The following is a 21,761-nucleotide window of genomic DNA, read 5'->3' as shown; positions in this document are numbered from 1 at the left end:
ACAACAAGGAAGAGGTTATTTGGACTTATCCAGAGCATGAGAGTCCATCATGGTGGAAGGCAGGACAGCAGGAAGATGGGAACTCGCCTCTTCAAACCCAGGCACAGAGCAGGAGGCCCCGAGTAGAGCTGTGATGTCAGAGCCCACTCCAGTGACACACTTTCTCCAGCAAAGGTGCACCTCCTAACCTTTCCCAAACTACACCACCAGTTGGGAACATTTCTCATTCAAACCACCGTACTATGGTACTTACAAACTATAAAATAGCATATACAACTTGGCTGTGAAAATTGAAAACATAAGTGTTGTTTTAATATACCCTCTCAAAGCCTTTAATTTAAAATGCAAACATAAATATGTCTTTTCTATAAATATCCATTTTCATTCAGTCATTTAATTAGTTTGTTTCTTTTTTAATTTTAAAGGTTTATCTTACTTTTATTGTGGGTGTCTGTGTAGGCTTGAGTGTATGTGAATGGACGTGCATTGGGGTGCAAGTAAGTGTTCATGGAGGTCAGGAATGGGCGTGAACTCTCCGGAGTTATAGGAGGCCGTGAGCTGCTCCGAGTGAGACCAGGAACTAGATTCAGGACTTTTGCAAGAGCAGCCATTGCTCTTAAAACCACTAATCTTTTTTTCCATCTTCTAATAAATATTTTTACTTACTTTTATGTTGGGAGGACAACACAGGGTCTCCCTACTTTACCATTTATGGCCTCCACCACAAAGCCCACATAGCCTTCCTGCCTCACTCTTTCAAGGGCTTGGAATTACAAGCAGGTGCTACCATGCCCCATTTAATAAATATTTATTTACTGAGCACCCACCAAGGTGACAAATGATGAATACATTCACTTCAAAATATTACATATACTCAGTAGGGTTTTTTTTTTGCACGTATTTGTGTGTGCGTGTGTGTACACATGTGTGTGCACGTGCAGAAACAAGAGAACAACTTTGGGGGCCAGCTCTTTGTTTCCATTGTGTGGACTGTGGATTTAATTCAGATCCTCCCGGTTACCTCTGCTGAGCCATCTTGCCACTCTCCTTTCCCCTCCCATTTTATTTAACTCCGTATATTTCCTGAAAGCCTAGAAGTATGACTTGTCACTCACTGGTTCTCCCCAGCCTCAGTTATAAAAGGGCAGAGTATACAGCCGGGAAAACAAGTGTCCCAGAGTGCTGCAGCAGTAAATGCAGATGCTACAGGTAACTCCTCTTGTCTCCCCATATTGGAATCCAGGAACCAACCGGGAGCCTGTGGATGAGTTGGACCCTGTTGTCCTTGGCCATGTATGACACTTGACATGACACCCCAAGTCTCCTTCAGCCCATGTTGATGAGGCTTGAAGTCATCATTTTGTTAACTTATTTTCACCTGTTATTTGTTAACTTATTTGTCACTGTTAGGGGAAGATGCTGTTCTGAGCCTGTTTTAATAGACTCAGACCTCAGTCTGGTCCAGAGTCTAGAGCTAGCTTCCAGACAGATCTAGCAGGCCAGAAGATTCTTGGTGCATCCTCTTCTGTGTAGGTCTTGAGCCCTTAGAACAACAGAACAGACTGGCCCTTTTATGTGTGGGAGGCGTTCTCTGCGAGTGGCTGCACCTAGTCCCAGGGCACTGTTAGAATGAGCCTGGCGCTGGCCAGCAGCAGTGCTCCCCCTCCAAGTCAGTCTTCTGTTTTCTCATCCAGCCCCTTGTTCATATCAACACATTGCCTTAGCAACCCTGCTCACCGCGGGTCCCATACAGTTTTGCTCCTTCTGGCGGCCCCTTCCTCAGCTGGGTCCACTTTGCCCACGTTCGCTCCTCTCTCCTCGCAGTAGTAACCTTCCCCTTTCTGTACTCTCAGGGACCTGGAGCAGCTGCTGCTGTTCCTAGCTGGCATGTGTTATGTGCTTGTGTCTGTTTTACTTCTACTTCCTGATGAAGCCTGAGCCCTGTGCCTAGGGCAGAGCTGCCCAGGCCATACCCAACTTCCCCACCCAGTATCCTGCCTGATGTGATGAGTTCTTGAACCTCCCAGGAACCTTCCTCATTCCCTATTGGGTCAGAAAAGCCTGTGGCTCCTGAGCCTGCTCCTGTGGCTCAGCTGAGGAGAGGCCTAGATCAAGGGCCAGGGCTGCTCTGGAGTAGTAGAGAGGGCTCCATTCTGGGCAGCGAGCATGGGCTTCTCCGGGCTACCAGGTCAAGGGCCTGCACATCACTCTTCGCTGTGGGCTGGAGGCAGAGAGACTGTTCACGGTGGCCTGTGTGCTGTGCTGAAGCAGCAGGTCTTATGACTCACGCCTTCTCTGTGGTGAGAATGCTGAAACAACCAGTCATACAGTTTTTTGTTTGAGACAGGGTTTCTACATAGCCCTGGCTATCTTGGAACTCACTCTGCAGACCAGGCCGGCCTCAGAATCAGAAATCTGTCTGCCCCTGCCTCTCAAGTGCTGGGATTAAAGGTGTGCGCCACCATGACTGCCATTCTTGAGTTTTTGACTAGCCTAGGAACTGTGGTCCATCTTAGGCAGGACCAGAGGCTAGGGACAGATAGTACCATGAGCATCCTCTAAGGGGTCAGAATGGGGACTTGGAAATCACAAGAGCCCTGCTTTTGACCTTGGGCCAGCCCAGGCCTTACGTTGGTACTGGGAGGAAAGCTTGTAGGAAACAGGGTGCTGGGGAGGGAGGTGAACAGGGGGAGGGGGGATGAGATAGGGAGTTTTCAGTGGGGTAACGTGGAAAGGGATTAACATTTGAAATGTAAATAAAGCAAATATCTAATTAAAAATAAAACCGGAAACCGGGTGCTGCCCTTGTTTGGTCCCTAGCTACGTGGAGATGAGTAAGAACCTAGGAGCCCTGGGTCAGGGGCTCAGGTGACTGTGGAGCTATCAAGAGGAGGAAGGAAGCTTACAGAATCAGAATGGCGTGATCTTTCTGTGTGGGGTGGAGACATGGAGTCCCACAAAGACCATCTGAGTATATGAGTATCAGATGGGGAGGGGACCACCCATGGCCTCAATCCAGGGAAGAGGCATAGAGACCAGGCCCAGACTCAGGTCCTGGTTACACTTGCACCCTCATAGCCCTGAAGACAGCACGAGGCCGTCTCAAGTGTATGCTGCCATCTTCCTTTCTCTGAGCGGTGAGATCTGCTTTGATGCACCATAGGCCTGCTGATGGGGGATACATCTCATGGGCCTTGTTAAGCAGTAGACCTTGATGGTGTTTGGGGTAGGATAGGGAGGAAAACTAACCCTAGAAGAGGACTAAATTCAGGAGGGTAAGGACAGCATCTCAGGGAGCTTGGCAGAGGTCAGTTCCTGGATAGTCTGTTTGACCATCCCTTTCTGCCTGGGAGCTGAGGTGGACTGTACCAGCTCAGGAAGAGGGGACCATAGGAGAAACAGGGCTGGCAGAGTTAAGGTCTAAAGATGGGGACAACAGTGTCACAGCCTTTTCTTTCAGGATGCCCCAAATGTGACCAGCAATACAGTCTGTTTCTGGGACAAGCCAGGTCCCCAGTTGGAAGTGGGTCGTGTGGGTGTGAGTGATTTCCCATTGCTGTAAGCAGGAGATGAGCACACGTGTGCAGTGTGATGGTGAGCTGGCCGTCAAAGAAACACTGTGCTTTCAGAATCCCAGGGGCCTGGGGTTAGGGCTGGGAATGGGGGCTGGGGCCCTGCTGGCCCTGAGGAGGATGGCTGAGGAGATGTGGCAAGTGGCTGCAGCACTCACTCCCTGCTGCTCTGACAAGCACCACTAGGCAGCTTTCCCAAATGTGCTGTGATTGTGAGAACCGCTGCTGCTGCCGTGGTGTGTTACAAGCCATATAAACGCACCGCCCTCACTCCAGCACCATTTGTGATGGTGCTGCGAATGTCACAAGATTGACAGCTCTTGCTGTGGGTAATGAGGAGCTGCAGGATTCTGAGCTGTGGCTTCAGGACCAGCCTCACTACCTCGGGCAGCAAAGCAAAGGGAGAGGGACTTTGGTCTGGTACCTGTGGTAGCCCTGATACTGCCCACCTGTCATTCTCCTAACAGTGTGGGTTTTAGATTTCCCAAGGTATTTTTGACCCCATTTTGTAGGTGGGGAAACTGGAGTATAGAGGAAAAAAAAACCAGTACTTTAGGCTCCTTGGTCATCGTGTCAGAGCATCCTGTGTTAGAAAGCTAGGCTGTAGAAGGTATGGCCACACCCTGAAGTCAGGTATATACAGTCCTTCCCCCGTGGCAGCAGTGTCCTGCCTTGTGTCTGTAGTCCTGCTGGGTGTCAGTGGACAGACTGCTTCTCCTTTCCCTCAACACATACTGCTCTTGCCTGGCGGGTGGCTGGCAGTAGTGTTCATGTGTTCTAATCCATTATAAGCCTGTTGTATAATTACATCTCTCATCACACAGTGTATGTGTACCAGATAAGCAGCTAACATGTGCCCTTCTGCAGAGTGCTCCTGCAAGTTGTTAAACAGGTTTAAAAAACCCAGGAGAAAAGCAGGCAAAGAACAGGATGAGAGAGACATGAAAAACTCATGTAGTCAGTCACCATGAGAAGATGTTCTCCTAGCGATCAAACAAACACAGGCCCAGTGAGAGAGAGCTACTGTATACCCTACCCACAGAGCAGAACTAGAAAATTCTGTGGTGTGTGTGTGTGTGTGTATGTCTGTCAGTCAGTCATCTGCATGTCTGCATGCACCTGTAGCAAGGGTGCAGGCTACCTTTCTGGTGGATGACTGAGTGAATCCCATATCTGTGTAGCTGGGAATCACCTTGAACTGATTCTTCTGCCTCTCAAGTGTTTTAAGTATATGCTATTATCATGGAGGGTTTATGGGGTGCTAAGGGTGGGGTTGAACCCAGGTCTTTGTGCATCTAGACAAATGGTCTGCCAACTGAATTCCAGCCTCACCTGCAAACCCTCCACTTTTTGAGACTGGGCTCAAATAGCCATGACTGTCTTGGAACTTGTTACTCTGTCTCAAAAATTACAAACAAAATGAAGAGATGATAAACAGAAGGGTTTAGAAACCCATTGAAACTGACAGTTTGGCGGTAGAGTCCTTGCCCAGGATGCATGAGACCCTAGGTCAGAGGTCCTGATGCTGTGGACTCATATGGTGACCCCAAACCATAAAAATTATTTTCATTGTTACTTCATAACTGTAATTTTGCTACTTTTATTACTCGTAATGTAAATATGTGTTTTCTGATGGTCTCATGGGGCCCAGTGGTGTGAAAGGTTCATTTGACTCCAAAGAGTTACGGCCCCCTGTTTGAGAACCACTGTTGTTCAATACCCAGTGCCAAAGGGAAAAAGGAGACAGAAGCGCCCTCAGCTGAGTGAAGCGGGATTTAGTCAGGGAGCGGCCACCCTTTTAGAGACAGTCGTGGCACCGGCCTCAGCTTAGGGCCGGCAGGGTTAGGATTGTAGTATGAGCCCACAGCTGGCTGCTGTGTGTTCAGTTCTGAAGGAAGAGACCTTTTCTAAAAAGCATAGGGAAGAAAGAAACAGGTGAGGGTTGCTGCTGCAAAACCACTCTCTTCAGGATCAGGAGGATCTGGGACAAAGAGGAGCCAGTGGGCTGGTCCTAGCCCTCTACCTCGAGAACATGCGTGTCTGTGGGAGTGCATGTGGAAGCGAGTGAGTGAGAGGTGTGTGTGTGTGTGTGTGTGTGTACATGTACTCGGAAGCCTGAGGCTTGACCACAGAATCTTAAGTTTTGGGCCTATTCTGGGCTTGAGCTCCCACAGGCTGTGCATTCTTAGATAGTTCACATCCTCTCAGAGCATCATAGTCATCACCTACAAAGACTAGGCTGTAGCCTCTAGTGAAATCCTGCCAGGCTGCAGAAGCCTCCAGAACCGTCCCACCCCACCCCAGCTCAGCGTTTTTTCTATAGGGTCCTTTTGTACTTTCCTTGGGCAAGTGGATCATGGCATGAGCCAGAGAGCAATTTATCATCTTATTTCAGGAATGCAGAAGTCTGACAAAATCAACGTGCCAGCAGGGCCACACAGTTTCTGAAGGTACTTGGAACACATCTGCCACAGGCTTCTCCTTGGCTTATAGATGGCCATCTTCTCCTTGTGTCTCTGTTTTTAAAGACAGGGCCTTATGTGGCCCAGGCTGGCCTCAACTCACTATGTAGCTGAGAATGGTCTTGATCTTTTAACTTTCGAGTACTGGGGTGCCAGGTGTGCCTCCGTGGCTGGTCTGTGCTGTGCTGGGGTCAGTCCCAGGTGTGCCTCCGTGGCTGGTCTGTGCTGTGCTGGGGTCAGTCCCAGGTGTGCCTCCGTGGCTGGTCTGTGCTGTGCTGGGGTCAGTCCCAGGTGTGCCTCCGTGGCTGGTCTGTGCTGTGCTGGGGTCAGTCCCAGGGCCACGTGCATGCTGAGCAATCGCCAGAGCTGAGCTGCACCTCTGGCTCCAGTGTGAAGGTTTATATCAGCATTCCTCTGCACGCTTAGGCCAAACAAATGTCAGGACAGATGCCCACCCCACTGCAGTCTTAAGTACAAGCACAACACGGCTGTTTCCACATGTTATGTCTGAGACCTACATGGAGGGCCTCAAATCTCCAGCGCCCCAGCTTGGAGAGTAGAGGGGACCAGCCTAGGCTCGGCTGGCCTGGCCCACGTGAGCTGCAGCCCCTGGCCTGAGTCTACCTAGCCTATTGGGCATATGGTGCTGGTTTCAATAACTCGTGTTTATACCACCCTTCTTTACCCAGTGGGGCGGCACTGGGTACTGATCACCTGCTGCCCACCAGGGTCCAGGACCCTATCATTGCTCTGTGTACAGCTTGAGCTGGGAAAGGGGGGTTTCTCTGTTTGATACACCATATCTGAGGTTCAACAAGATTGCTTTGTGGTCATACAGCTAGTAGGTGCCTATAATTAGCTGCTTTTTGTGTTTCTGTGACCAAAAAGCAACTTCAGGAAGGAAAGATTTCTCTTGGTTTGCGTTCGACTGTACTGTCTGGTGTAGTGGAGGAAGCAGGAGGCCGGAATGTGGGCAGCTGGTCACATTGCATCTGAAGTCGGGAAGCAAGAGCGGCGAAGTCCAGGACCCAGCCTGTGGGATGGCACCACCCACATTCAGGGTGTGCCTTTCCACCCAGAGGCTTCCTCACAGATGCTCAGAAGCTGGACCCCTGGGTGGTTTTAGGTCCTGCCAAGTTGATGCATTTAGTCCATTGCAGTGCTGGAGGGTGAGTTTGAGCCCAGGTGGTGCTCTTCTGTTTTGGGTTTGTGTGTCTTGTGTCTTACCATCTCAGCTGACTGTCCCCACCAGGAACTGCCTCCTTAAGGAAGAGCCCTGGTTGCACATAATTCTGTGTTGCCAGAACTCTAGTGAGGTTCTGCTGCGAAGCAGGATGCACACGAGGAAGGAAGGCATCGCAGGGTGGAGAGAGGTCAGTGATGTGACAGGGCTCACTTGAAGGAAGGGGCTGTTCCACGGAGTTCCAGGTGATCCAAAGGGTAAGGGGTGGGTAGATACTGTAGACTTAAGTAGTTGGTGGGGGTGGGTGAGATCAAGCAGGGTCAGGGGCACAGAGACATGGTTGGATACAGTGTCATGGACTCAGGGCTCTGAGGGCAGTGACAAGATCATGGTTTTAACAGATTACAGACATCTTCATGAACATGAATACTGACGTCAGTGTAGTAGCAGATGGAAGAAAACCATTAGGAAGTTGATGTGGTGGCGTAGGTGGTTAGTGGACAAAGGATCCCTTTTTGAAGAGAGAGGCAATAGAATGGTCTGGATCCTTATGGAGGTGGAGGGAACTGAGTGTTTTCAGCCCAAGGGCCCTGGGCTAGCATAACTGGTGCAGGAAGGTGCTCTACTGCCACCTGGTGGCCAAAGAGAGCTCTGGGATATACAGGCCACACCTGAAGACACCTAAAGCCTCACCATTCCCTGGGAAGCCAGGTGCATGTAAACTTTGGTGTCCAGGCAAAAGCTGGTCCTTGTAGAAGGACAGCTGCCATTTCCTGCGGATGATATGGGCTGTGGCAGTCATTGTGATTGTCAGTGCATTAGCAGCAAGCAGCAGAGACCAGATGGGGGCCTGTGGGGTGGCACACAGCTGCCCTGTACCTCTGCTAAGGAGCAGGTGTTCTCTCCCATGTGTCTGTCGTCCCTGCTCACAGGGTCCTCTTTCTTTCCAGAGACTTTTCTCTGTTCCTGTGCCGCTGCAGGGGGCTGAGGCTCAGGCTGGCCAAGGAGTCAGTTGTTCATCCTCACCTAGAATGCGTACTCAGGACTTGAGAGATTCATCACTAATCCTTCAGAAACTTCCAAAGAGCCATACCCATGGCCCCTGTGGAACAGATGCAGCACTTGAGAACCAGCTGCCCTGAGAGGGGTTGGGTCTGTGGCTCTGGTCCTCCTGAGCAGGTCCAGCACAGCTTTGAAGGCCAGCCTCACTGTTGTTTGTAGGTGATGGCTATTGGGACACAGTGACATTTGGGACAGAGTGACATGGCCTGACCCATGCAGCTCTTCTCACGCTGCTAAAGAAGCGCATTGGGTACCTTGTCCTCAGACACTGGCTTCTTAGCTACTGTCCTGTGCTTGGGTTTTCATTGGGAGGACATGGGGCTATAAGGGGCAGTCCTGTTCTTTGATGGAAGAATAAATAGTTCCTACACGTGGGATAGACAGGACAGATGATGGCAGGGAACTGTTTTAGTTCTGTTTGCTTTAACAGACATCATGACCATAACCAACCTGGAAAGGAGAAGTCTTACTTTGCTTACACTTTCCTGTCACAATCAGTCATCAGAGGAAGTCAGGGCAGAGATGTAAGCAGGGTGTATGCTACTTACTGGTCTGTTCCTGGGGCCTGCTCAGCCCACATTTTTTTAAATTCTCTCACACATCCCTACCTCAGTTTCCCCACGCTCCACTCTTTCCAGTCATTTCCCCTCTCATCAGATCTACTCAAAAACCAGAACAGACCTCCCAGGGATATCAACCAAACAAAGGTATAACAAATTAAAACAAGACTAGGCACAAACCCTCATATCAAGACTGGATGAGGCAGCCCGTTAGGAAAGGGGTCTCAAGAGCAGAGGCAAAAGAGTCAAGAGACACCCACCCTCCACTCTCAGTATTGGGAGTCCCACAAGAACATCAAACTGCACAACCATAACATGCAGAAGACTTAGCTCAGGCACATACAGGGTCTGTGTGTATTGCTTCAGTTTCTGTGAACCCCTGTGAGCCCTGCTCAGTTGATTCTGTGAGCGTGTTCTTGTGACAGTCTTGACCCCTCTGTCAGCCCACTTTTCCTGTAGCTTTCAGGACCACATGCCCAGGGATTGCCTGGGCGGGGGGGGGGGGGGGGGGGGGGAGGTGGGGGGGGTGGTCAAGGAAATGCACGCCCCCCCCCCACCTGGCAGTTTTGTTTTTTCTTTTACATTTACCTTTATGTACATTGTGCTTTGCCTGTGTGTGTGAGGGTGTCACATCTTAAAATTACAGATCATGGTAAGTTACCATGTGGGTAGTGGGAATTGAACCCTAGTTCTCTGGAGGAACATTGTGTACTCTTAACCGCTGAGCCATCTCTCTAGCTCCAACTTGGCAGTGTAGCTAAGAATGTTGGCTAACTTACATTAGAAAATTTAAGTCAAGAGTGCAAGACTTTTGACTGTCCCTGGGCCTTCCTGAGATCCTGGGACAGGCTTCTGTGTGGAACTACCTATTACTTCTGTTACAAGGGGCAGGGAAGCAACTATCCTCTCAACTCTTAATAACTAGTCCCACAAGAAAGCAGATACCAGAGAGATCCAGCCCAGGACTTGGAAGTTCCCAGCTCTCTCTTCTCCGAGCACCTTGATTGGAGAGCCCTGCCTTTCCAGGTCTTCCCCCTAACCCAGGCCCTCAGGAATGTGCTGCTTTTTTTTTCAGTCTGCTAGTTCTCACTGAGACCGTGGGGTTCTGAAGCTGAAGAGATATGGGCTGGGCTGCGTGGAGGCATCCTGGGAGGATGATCAGTCTCCAGGGACACTCAAGCCCTAACCTAACCTGGTCTCCCCCAATCTGTTGCTGGTGCCAGTGGTTGTCTTCTGTGGGTGATGGAGGCTGTTGTCCGGGCCAGTGGTGAGGAGGCAGTGCAGGATCAGTTGTAGATGGGGCTTTACCACATCCTGGGCTGAACCTGAGCTATCTGAGAAGAGTGTGTACCCCACACTCCTGACGCCAAAAAGACACTGGCTAAAATTAGGGGTGTTTCAGTTTGCAGGGTCAGCTCAGGCAGGTGAGTACCACAAATTCTCTCACTGCTATACCTGGACCTAGGTAGGTTGCAGGAGGCTCAGGAGTTTCTTCTGGGCACTCAAGTGTACCTTTTGCTTTTTTTGCTGCCCTTTGGCCTAGTCCAAGCAAAGTAGTGTCTTCTGAGTTTTATAATCTCCAAAGAAAAAGGCTTCCTCAGTCATCAACAGCAACTGTTGTAGCATCGAGCACCTCTCAGCCTTAAGAACATCAGAGTGGAACTCTGAAATAGGATCACTTTGCTAAATTCTCCAGTTGACAGACAGAAGTCTGAAGCTCAGAGAAGGCACAAGATTTGCTTGTCTCCTGGCTCAGAATTTGGGCTTCCAACGAATCTGGATGGCCCTGGAATCCTTGGTTTTGGTCCTCCCTCTTTGGAGAAAGCGAAAATGGTTCACTTTTCTGCAAAAACGGTCTCTTTTGAGGTGTGCTTGAGGACTGTTATTTATTTGGCCTGCTCTTAATGACAACTCCTCACCTACCTGCCCAGTCTTAGGAGGAGCCCTGGCTGGAATTTCCTGTTTTCCGAGGGCTCCCAGGGGCTGCCCCAGCAGGCCGGCCGCCCTGCACCGCCGTTCCTGGGTGTTCCAGGCCAGACTTGCCGCCTCTCCAGGTTAGGCTGGCTCCAGGCCCTACCAGGTCTGGGCTTGCAGGCTCAAGTGGAGAAGTCGAGGGACTCTATCGGCCCGCACCAGGTGCCCAGAGGCCGGAGGTCCGTGCGCCCCGGCCGCGGCCCCGGCCCGGGCCCAGCCCCGCGCCCCTCGCCATGGGCCTGGCCTTCGCCTGTGGGCCCTGAGCATGGAGCGGGGCTGGTCGCCCGGGGAAAGCTGCTGCGGGGAGCGGCCCTCCGTCTGCCGCCGCGCCCTCAGCGTCTGCGACTCGCTGGACCTGCACAGCGCCTCGGCCGACCGGACCGCCGCCGCCCTGCAGGCCGCCTTGTGCGCCGCACGCGAACAGCCCGCGCGGCCACGGAGCGTGTGCTCCGGGACTCCGGGGTCGGCGCCCTCCGGCGCGCGCGGCCTGCTGCTTGGTCTCTTGCGCCCGCGCCACGGCCGTCGGGGCCCTGCGCCCTCAGAACGGCTCGGCTCGCCGCCGCCCAGCCCTGAGCTCAGCCCGGCGCCTCTCCGGCGCAGCCGCGGTCCTGGAGAGAGGGCGTCCAGGCCGCGGCCCACCAGCATGACGTTCCTGGAGGTGAACCGTCTAGAGCTGGCGGGGACGGAGGCGCCGAGCGCAGGGCTTGGCCGCACCGGGAGCTCGGGCTTCCTGCGGGGAGCGTCCCTGTGGAGTAGCCAGCGCTGGCAGGTGTTCCGCGGTGGTGGCGGCCGCGGCACGGAGAGCCCCCGGCGCGGGCTGTCTGCCCTCAGGAAAAGTTTTAGCTTCCGTTTGCGCCGCGGCCAGGAGATCCGGCGCTCTGAGTCCGGGCTGCTTGCCCGGCCACCCCGCGCGCGCACCCGCAGCGACGGCGACGCCAGCTCCCTGGGTACCTTCCCCAGTCGCCGAGATTTACTGGGCGCCGATACCCCGTGCGCGCCGCCGGAGCCCGGCCGCCCCCGCGCCGCCGCCAGCCTCTGGAAGCTGCTCACCAGCCGCTTCCGCCGGAGGGAGCCCGCGCCCTCAGCGTCGCTGTGGAGCCGCCGGGCAGCCGCAGCCCCAGGACTCCTGGGCGCGCCCAGCGGTAAGGGGGAACGCAGTGCACCGTCATGGTGGCCTCTGGTTGAAATGTGGCAGAAAACACTGTGTCAGAAACCTACCTGCTAGAGACCGGTGGGTGAGCACTGCCTGGACTAGCTAGGTCTGGGCCAAGTGCCCTTACGCGCCAGTCAGTGTGCTTAGGGTTGTTCCAAGTGTCCAGAGCAGATTGAGGGCAGTGGCAGAGGATTCCAGGCAATGGCTCTGCCCATAGCATCCTGGCGTGGCATCCTAAGAGACTGGGAGGACCTGCGTTCCAGTGCCGTCCTCTTCCTCTTTCTACACGGTGCCCTTTCTATACATCTTCTTTCTAATACGGCATGGCTCAGTTTAGCGCTCAGGAAAGGAGTGCTAAACTAGACGAGAGAATTTTTTACCTAGGGGCTGACCTCTCTCCCTCGCTGCCTCTGCAGCTGAGGTCAGGGACTGACTGTGGCCTTGAATGAGATAATGCGGTAAAACCTCTGTGGGCCGGGCCAGTGAGTGGGAGCTTGTCAGGGCTGCAAGGACTGCCCAAGGCCAACCCTGGCCAGGCCGTCCAGAACTTGCAGGGGAATAAGAGATGAGTGCTGCTTGTCAGGTCAGGGGCACTGAGCAGCAAGCAAGAGGCTTCCTTCCCCCGAGGACCTTGTCTGAGTCTAGAGGGCCAGTGGTGCGAGTGCGAGTTCATGAGAGGGAGCCTGGAGGCTGGCCTCCTCTGAGGTGCTGAGGAGAAGGCCTGGCAGGGCAGGGCCTGGTAGGTGGGCCTCATTGGACCTGCCTCTACAAAGCAGGGCCAGGTGAGGCTCCGCCCTCTTCGCCCTGGCTCAGGAATGTAGTAGGTGGCCCCACCCTGCCCAGGGTGAGCTGTTCCTACTCGCAGCAAGGGGACTGGTCCCCCTTGCCAGGGCCCTGCCCATTTTGGGTCTGGTCTGAGACCTGCTGGAGTAGCCTCTCATCTGGGTGAGCGGCATCCGGGCTCCAAGCCAGGTGAGCTCATGGGGACCATAAAGAAGAGGGCAGAGACCTTACAGTACAGGAGGACGAGCGCCAGCTCCCAGGCCTGCCCCACGACTATCTGTGCTCTCAGTGCCCTAGGGAGCTAGGGGTGACGGTCAAGGTCCCACGGAGGACAGCAGTCTCCTCTGGCCTTGACTAGGAGGACTGTGGGTGGCAGCTCGGCGCAGGCGTGTGCACCCCTGTGCCCTGATGGCTTGGCTTTGTCTTGCAGACTCATTTGTGAATAGCCAGGAGTGGACCCTGAGCCGCTCCGTGCCAGAGCTTAAAGTGGTGAGTGTGGGTCCTGTGTCTGGGTGGGCCCAGGGCTTGCGGTTCCGCCCTTTCCTCTGTGGCCTTGCTTCCTCTCCCTGGCTTTTTCTAGGCCTTTCTATACTGTTTCAACTCGCATATTCCTCCTTCCTTCCTCATTTTTTTTTTTTTTTTTTTTTTTGAGACAGGGTTTCTCTGTGTAGCCCTGGCTGCTGGAACTCACTCTGTAGATCAGGCTGTCCTCGAACTCAGAAATCCGCCTGCCTCTGCCTTCCAAGTGGGATTAAAGGCTTGTGCCACCACCACCTGGCTCCCTTCCTTTCTCTTAAGCATAGTCTCACCTTTTCCTCATGCCTTCTGACCACTGTTTTATCCACTTCTTCTTCTGCAGGGCATAGTAGGGAACCTGTCTAGTGGGAAGTCAGCCTTGGTTCACCGATATCTGACAGGGACCTACGTCCAGGAAGAGTCCCCTGAAGGTGAGCAGCACAGGCTAGGCTGGCCGTAGGTGGCCTCTTCCTCTACCGTTGTGTCTGTGTGGGACTCTCGTCCCTCTCCTGGCCCATTCTCTTCCCGTCTTCCCTGGGCACCCGGGGCTTCTGCTGTCACACACCCATGTTACCCTTCTGTGCATTTGGTCTTGACCTCTGCTCTGTCCTAGGGGGTCGGTTTAAAAAGGAGATTGTGGTGGATGGCCAGAGTTACCTGCTGCTGATCCGAGATGAAGGCGGCCCCCCTGAACTCCAGGTGATGCGCCTGTGGACTTGCCTGCCTAGTGGCCGAGTTCGTCTGGGCCGATGGGTACTGACTCTGTTTCCCTCCCTAGTTTGCTGCCTGGGTGGATGCCGTGGTGTTTGTGTTCAGCCTGGAGGATGAAATCAGCTTCCAGACAGTGTACAACTACTTCCTGCGCCTCTGCAGCTTCCGAAATGCCAGCGAGGTGCCCATGGTGCTGGTGGGCACACAGGGTGAGGCAGGGCATGCCGTATGGCAGGGTGTGGGGGTGGACTAGTGAAGTCTCCATAGCCGACCACAAGACCCCAGCTTCGACTTCTGCCCAGCAGTGCCAGGCTCTTCTCTACCATGGACCTTAGACACAGGGTCTGTAGGATTATTGTGTCCACAGTTGTCATCATCATTATTGTTATCATCGAAACATGGTCTCATTCTGTAACCCAGTCTGACCGTGTCTTAGCCTCCTAAATCTAGCATTTTAGGCATGTGTCCCAACACTGGGTTGTGTCCACATTTTGTGTTCAGGGTTTGAGCAAGGAGTCATTAAGTCATTGGTTTGTTTTCATTCACAGAGACAGTAATAGAGTGAAAAAGGATCCAGGCCCCTGAGGTCTCCGGGCTGTGCTTCCCACTCAGGCCTCTGCTGGCCCAGCAGTGTATAACCCTCTATTGCTTCTCAGCCAGCTGAGTGATTCTCCCATCTTCCAACAGATGCCATCAGTGCCGCCAATCCCCGGGTCATTGATGACAGCAGGGCCCGCAAGCTGTCCACAGACCTGAAGCGCTGTACCTACTATGAAACATGCGCCACTTATGGGCTCAATGTGGAGCGAGTCTTCCAGGACGGTAACTCAGGACCCCAGAGCTGGGTGCAGGGTGGCTCTGTGGCAAGCAGTTAGTGTGGACTGTATCTGGGGGGCTGCCCACCTGGACTTGGAACCCCTCTCTCCAGCAAGTAGAATTGACTTTGCCATCCCTGCAGTGGCCCAGAAAGTGGTAGCCTTGCGGAAGAAGCAGCAGCTAGCCATCGGGCCCTGCAAGTCCCTGCCCAACTCGCCCAGCCACTCGGCCGTGTCTGCTGCCTCCATCCCAGCTGTGCACATCAATCAGGTACGGCCCCTCCCTGGCTCCCGGCTGCCTGTGTCCAGGCCCCCGCCGCATGCTCACCTTGGCCCAGCTCTCCCAGTCCCAGCCTGCTTGTGGCTCAAGGCCTGTTGCTTGCGTGGTTGGCTGCAGTCTGGCCGTCTCCATGTGCTGATGCTCCTTGTCCTGTTTCTGTTCCCTTCACTCCACCGTCTTCCCTCCTCACTACTCTAAGATATGACTAACGTGCTCTTGTGAATACCATCTCAGTCTCCTGTGGTACTGCTTATGGAAGCCTGACTCAGCAGGCATGGAGAAAAAAGAAAGCCCTTTCCGGTGTGCTCAGCCCTGCCCTTCGTAAGCAGGCATGACCCCTCTTCTCTAATGGGCAAACACTTCCAGCTAGATGCCAGTGCAGGGCCTTCCTCCCAGAGAGGAGGGGGTAGTTGACAGCCCCAAGGCCACTAAGCTCCTTAGCGGGTCCTCTGCCCTGTGGCAGTCTTTTTGTATCAGAAGGGCAGCACCCCTTATGAGGGTGTTTGTACTTGAGCGCTGCTTGGGATGTACAGATTCTGAGCCAGCTCCTACATTGAATTTGGACCCACCATGTCTATATCCGGGCCTGTCACTGGCTTAATTTTTTGGCCCTGACATAGAGACCAATGTTTGGTTCCATAGCTGCACACCCTTCCCACTCTACTTCACTGCCCCTTGCTGAAGCACAGAGTCATCCTTGGTGGTCCGCGGTCAGCCCAGTGCTTCCCAGTGAGTTTGACTTTGGTGTCAGGACCCTCATTAGGACTTGTGAGAAGACACAGGAACTCTTATACCAGTCCTTAGTGAAAGGAGGAGGGAGGGGGAGGGTTGAGCAGGAGGCAGAGAAGAAGGTCTTTATGTCTTTAAGTGGTACATTTGCTTCACCAACAGGCCAAGGCCCTGGCCCTTTGCAATGGGCCCACCCTTGGGAGGCTGCTGAGGGCAGGGTTCATTGAAGGCCGGAGGCCAGTTTGTGTTGGAGATGAGGCCTGGTGCTCTAGTGAGACCTGAATGCACGCACTGTCTGTCTGGTCTTGGGAAGACACTTGGGTATATTCTGTCCCCATCCTATAAGTGTTTTTGGTTTTTCTCTTTCTCCTCCTTTTGCAGTCCCCATTTGTAGCTTACTGTACCGAGAAGCCTTTGCTCTGTTCTGTACCATACACCAGGCTGTTCCTTCTATGTCATGTACTTTGTCAAAGCAAACCTCAGATTGCCCAACACTCTGAGCCCAGCCCCAACTCATGGAACCCGTCCCCAACCCCCCAGCCCTGATTTTGGGAATTCAGAAAGGGCGGCCTGCTTCCTTGTCCCAGGCCACACGCAGACCTGGGTGCCATCATTTGTTCACTCTCAGACCATGTCGTTGTTGTTAGCACTGCTGTGCTCCTGACTTAGCTCTCAGACTGGCACCGACACATCCCCATCAATCCCTTCCAGAGCCCTGGGACAAAGGTGCAGAGTCCCTCATGGTGACCGTTGGATTCTCTTGACCTCCAGGACATGCCAGCTCCCCAAGGCCACCTTTATGGCCCTTCTGTGCACCCCACCTCCACCTCGCCCAGGGTCACTCTCAGCAGCCCTCTCTATTCTTAGGCCACGAACGGAGGCAGCAGCGCCTTCAGCGACTACTCATCCTCAGTCCCCTCCACCCCTAGCATCAGCCAGCGGGAGCTGCGCATCGAGACCATCGCTGCCTCCTCCACCCCCACGCCCATCCGCAAGCAGTCCAAGCGGCGTTCTAACATCTTCACGGTACGTGCCCCGTCCTCCTCCCTGCCCAGCTGACATCACCGCACAGGCAGGGCTGCGCCGAGCTCCCGAGCAGGAGGGCAGGCAGCCCAGGTCAAGAGGATGCAATTTCTCTCACGCTTAGACACACAGGGCTCCTAGAGGTTCCTCCTTGGACCCACAGCATCTTGCAGGCCATACATCTGAGCCCCGAGGGGCTTCCCTCAGGCCTTCCCCTGTGCACATGCTCACCCTGTAGCCTCCCTCCCTCCCTCCCAAGCCCTAGAGTTTCTGTATCAGCTTGAAGGGATCTTTGGACGCGGTGGCCTAACTTCCCTGACCCCCTTTGATTCAACAGCTAATGAACCGGAGGCCGGAAGGCTGTTTGCCCAAGGCGACACAGAGGGTTAGCTGGCCGAGCTAGAGTCCCAGCCAGGCCTCCCAGTCCGCCTTCCGGCTCTTTTTCCGTTACCCCACTGCCGAGGGGAACATTCATGCTTCCCACCCACCGCTGTGATTGGTTTAACAAAGGCTTAGCCATCTTTTCCTGGGCTTCACCACGCTGCCTCGTGCCTCCCGCTCAGGTTTGTCCTGTCTCCTTGTGAGCTCCTTGCCTTTCCCTACCAACCTCATGCCCCTGCCTGGGGTCCATCGACCCTGCCCGCTCAGGGCCAGCCCCGCAACTGTTTGTTCCCCGAGCTTGCTGCTCCCATTCCAGTGTTTGCACTCCACGCCCTCCCTGCTCCTGCTGTGCCCTTCTGTGGGGCTCTGGCCGGACGGTTCCAGGAGCTGTGGGCAGAAAACAGGTGGGTGAGCAGCCCGTCCCTCTGCATCACTCCACACCTCTTTCTGAGAGCCAGGCCTTGGCTCTTGGCCTGGGCCTGTATCCCTCTGGCCAGGCTAGACTTTCTGGACCCTGCCCAGACAGAGCCAGTGCCCCTGGACCTCTATCCTCCATCCTCACATGTGCCCTGCTCGACACCTCTGCCCTGCATCCCTTGTCTGCTGGCCCCTGCTGTGCGCGCTCACTGGCCTCTTTCTGCTGACTGCTGACTGCTGGGGTGCACTGTGCTTACACTCCAGTCCTCCTAGACCCACGGCTTTTCCTTTCTGTCCTGGTCCATCCACTGAGATACGCAGGGCCTTGGTGGTTGCCTGCCTGCTCATGTGCACACCTGCTGCTATTACTGCTTCTGTGAAGCCCTTCTGTGAAGGCCTCTGTCACAGTGACCACATTGGTACCCTCCACAGCCTGTTTCCCAACATCACCATCTTGTCTCACCACTGCCTTGATTCCATTCTTAACATCCTCCCATCTTCCCCCACTGGCTGGATTAGCGTCAGGGCACCCCGCCTCCCTGCTTGGCCTCCTTGCCACAGCACCTTCGGACCCTCCATGTGTACTCTGCTGCCTGCCTGCCTCAGCTCTGCTGCCTCGCCCCACCACACCCCTTGCTGCTTAGAGCACCGCCTTCCCCCCAGGCCCTTCCATTGTCTCCATCTTCACAGTGGCGACCTTATTTTCTTTTCATCGTTTCCATGGTGACTTCACTTGCGCCATTGTCCCTGAGACAGCTTCAAGGCATGGTCAGCTCTATGGGTGTATCTTGGGAATTCACCCCATCATGGCTGTTGGGGTTGCCCTCCCTTCATCCCTCCTGGAGGAGACACACCTGCTCCGGGGGTCCCGTTGTGTGCTGCCTGTTCTGTGACTGGTTACTCCTCGCTGGGCATGGTGTGGCATCCCCAGTCTCCCCTCATGGCTCCATGTGCTCATTTGTTGCCGCTCTTGCCTTGGTTCCAGTGCCCACCCTTCATGGAGAGAGGTGCCACTCTGGGCTTCTGGGGTTTCTGGTAGCTGGCAGCCCCTTGGCTGACATCACACTCATCCTGACCAGCAATTCAGTCTGGAGTCCCAGGGACAGTAATCCCATCCTCCCTTCTGGGGCCAAAGGGGCAGAGGGCTTTAGCCTTGTGCCTCAACCCGGGAGGGTGTGGAGGCAGGCTGTCTGTGGAGCTGCTGGGCACCAATGTAAATGCTGTTTGGCCCAGTTCTTTCTGCTCCCCCTGCTGGGCTTTCTCCCACATTGTAGGTGCAGCCCTTTGTCCCGACCTACCCTGTGCTGCTGACAGCCTGGGAACACAGGAGGGATTGGCCGGGAGGGCCGCAGAGTAGTGAACATTCCCTGCTGACACGAATGCCCAGCAGTTGGTGGCCTCCTCCTCCTCCTCCTCCTCCTCCTCCTCCTCCTCCTCCTCCTCCTCCTCACATCCTCCTCCTCTTCATCCCGCTACCGCCTCTCCCCAGGCGCCTGGGTCTCTGCCCTCACCAGTGCTGACCGACTTTTGCGGGGCTTAAGTATAACTTGCCAAAATCTTTATTCTTTCGATATTTGCAGATATGTGCCACTGTTTCCAACTTTTCATCAACAAAAAGGCCTTTCCAACTCCTTCCAAATTAGAAGACCAGGTGGTGATACACAGCACCTCTGGACATTCCCCTGTGCGGGCCGGAGGCGGGCCGGGCCCTGGGACTGCTCTCAGATGAGAAGCGGCCGCCGAGCTCCCCGCTCCAGAGACCCACAGGAACCTTTGTAACTAACCCTACCCCCAGGGAAGGCTAGGAACGCCGGAGCCCGCGCTGGGGGCTGCCGGGGACCAGGCCCGGCTGGATGCTGCGCCAGGCTCGCTGAATGGAGAAGAAGGGAGCTCGGCCCACGCCGGCCGGCCAAAGCGACGAGGCCCAGAGGGGCGGGGGCACTCAAGCCCGCTGGCCCAGCTGCTCCTGGGGGGAGCTTTCCTGCCCCTCCCCTCCTCTGCTCCTTCCTGCATGGACTTCTGCCGTTCCTGCTCCTGCTCCGGAAGCCGCCGCCACCGCGCTTGCCTTGCCCCCTCTTTTTGGCCCCTCCCCCCTGTTTCCTAGGATCCGCATTTGGGTGGACTCTGCCCCAGGAGCTTGGCAGGGTGCAGGCCCTCTTCTGGCCTCTCTCCTCTCTCTCTCCATCCACTGTGCCCCTCGGGCCACACCGACATGCTCGGTGCCATGTGGTGTCTGTGCCGCAAACGAGCACCTGCCCGCTCACTTCCGGACTTTGCTATTCCCTGGTTGTCGTGCCCTGTGCTCCTGGCCAGCCCTCAGCCCCACCGGGCCACCTCTCCTTGCCCCTCCCTTCACTTAACAAACTCCAGACCCTGGGCTGCGCACTCATTGCGCCCTCCGTATTTCATGTCCTTGCTCTTTGTGAGGGGCGGGCCTGGCTCAGTGACCTGTGCTGCTCTGTATGGTGCCGTGTGTAAGAATAAACCCATTGGAATACTCGTGTCTCGGTTCCTTCCCGATCCGCCGTCCAGGCCGGACCCAGTGTTAGGGCTGCCCAGGAGAGGGAGGAAAACGGGAGGGTGGAGAACAGCGGGCAGTACTCGCCAAAAAGGCCGCAGGCCTCTAACATGCCTGTTCTTTTCTCTTTCAGTCTCGAAAAGGTGCTGACCTGGACAGGGAGAAGAAAGCTGCAGACTGTAAAGTGGACAGCATTGGGAGCGGCCGGGCCATCCCCATCAAGCAGGTCAGCACTCGGCCACCGGCCCAGGACATGGGTCTCCTTCCCGGCCAGGTCTTAGGCCGGCCTTACCAAGGGACAGGTGATCCTCCTGGTCTGAAGCTTAAGGCCTAGCAACCCTGCCCCTAGACAGCTGCCTTCCCTCTTCCTTACCACTGGAGAGCAGCAGAGAGCCACCTGCGCCCTTTATCTGGCTTCTGGACCTGATGGTTCTTTGGTGCTACCTGGAGAAGGGGCCTCCTGGACTCTGAGCTAAGGAAGAGACTTAGGGGCAGTAACATGGGGCTGGATATGATGGGACATGTCCTGCCCAGGACGCTGGAGGCAGAGCAGGAGTATCTATAATTTGAACTCACTTGGGTTGTTTAAGGAATCCTGGGTCAGGCTCTGCAGCATAGCAAGACTGTGTCTCAGAAACACAAACCAAGCAAAAAAGAGCTTGAGTAAAAGACAGCACTGAGGCTGCTCGCACTGATGCCAGTGTACCATTGTGAGCATCTCTGTCTCACACACACACACACACACACACACACACACACACACATGCTTTCTTGGTAAGTACATCTCGCCTCTGATCAAAGTAGCTTCCATTTGCCGCAGATAAGAGTGAACCACACCTGGACAAAACAGAGAGAAACGATTATGGCAGGAAGGTAGAGAGGCAGCCCAGGCAGCACTGGCTGCTCTTCCAGAGGTCCCAGCTGGCACTCAAGGCAGCTCTCAAGTGTCTGTAGTTCCAGAGGATCCGACACCCTTACACAGACATACATGCAGACAAAACTCTGATGCACATAACAGGAAATAAATCTTTAAATGAGCATAGATTGCCCATCCTTAATTGCAACATCACTAACACAACCCCTGCACTTAAGGCCTAGGGAACTACAGAGGGGAAGGACGATAGAAGGGGCCAGATGACCAAGGTAGTGCCTTTTGGACATGTCAGGGACGGTGCTGCAGAGGAGAACCAGTTTTGTTCAGGGAATAACCCAGGTAGGTTGCCTAAGCCTAAGTGCGCACGTGTGCGCGCGCACACACACACACACACACACACGTAGGTTTAAGGCTCTAGTTGTCTGTAGCTCCAGAGAATATATATATCCCCTTTGCCATGGGTGCTGGGACCTCTGGAAGAGCAGCCAGTGCCCTTGCCTGCTGGGCTGCCTCTCTACCTTGTGCTCTCTGTTTTGACTGGGTGTGGTTCACTCTATCTGCTGCAAATGGAAACTGCTTTGATTAGGGGTGAGATGTACTTACTAAGAAAGACTTTCTGCACCCTCTTCTAAAGGAAAAATTTAGTGGTGTCACCACAATCTCTGCCACTGCTTTTCCAAGTTGCTCCCTGAGAGCACTAGGCCAGCCAAGCCTCCTAACGGATGCCTGTGCTGGAAAGGGCAGGTGC

At 54.5% G+C, this 21,761-nt stretch overlaps 1 protein-coding gene across 6 annotated transcripts in view; it reads left to right on the top strand.

Moving 5' to 3' along the window:
- Positions 1-21,761, top strand: part of Agap3 (ArfGAP with GTPase domain, ankyrin repeat and PH domain 3) — a 53,682-nt gene that overhangs the window by 13,045 nt on the left and 18,876 nt on the right. For 2 of the 6 annotated variants that reach the window (XM_052173013.1, XM_052173014.1), the window contains exons 2-9: positions 13,180-13,238; positions 13,609-13,696; positions 13,879-13,964; positions 14,044-14,185; positions 14,664-14,798; positions 14,935-15,062; positions 16,668-16,826; positions 20,273-20,365. In XM_052173013.1, coding sequence (XP_052028973.1) covers positions 13,180-13,238; positions 13,609-13,696; positions 13,879-13,964; positions 14,044-14,185; positions 14,664-14,798; positions 14,935-15,062; positions 16,668-16,826; positions 20,273-20,365 — 890 coding nt within the window. Of the gene's footprint in view, positions 1-11,056; positions 11,956-13,179; positions 13,239-13,608; positions 13,697-13,878; positions 13,965-14,043; positions 14,186-14,663; positions 14,799-14,934; positions 15,063-16,667; positions 16,827-17,264; positions 17,387-19,201; positions 20,119-20,272; positions 20,366-21,761 lie in introns of those variants that run through there. The other 4 variants (XM_052173018.1, XM_052173015.1, XM_052173016.1 and 1 more) reach the window with 4 other exon arrangements.

The sequence above is a fragment of the Apodemus sylvaticus genome, chromosome 2, assembly GCF_947179515.1.
Source record: "Apodemus sylvaticus chromosome 2, mApoSyl1.1, whole genome shotgun sequence".
In the NCBI taxonomy this organism is placed as follows: Eukaryota; Metazoa; Chordata; class Mammalia; order Rodentia; family Muridae; genus Apodemus; species Apodemus sylvaticus.
The sequence above is the reverse complement of the archived record's forward strand: the minus strand, read 5'-3'. Positions and strand labels throughout refer to the sequence as shown.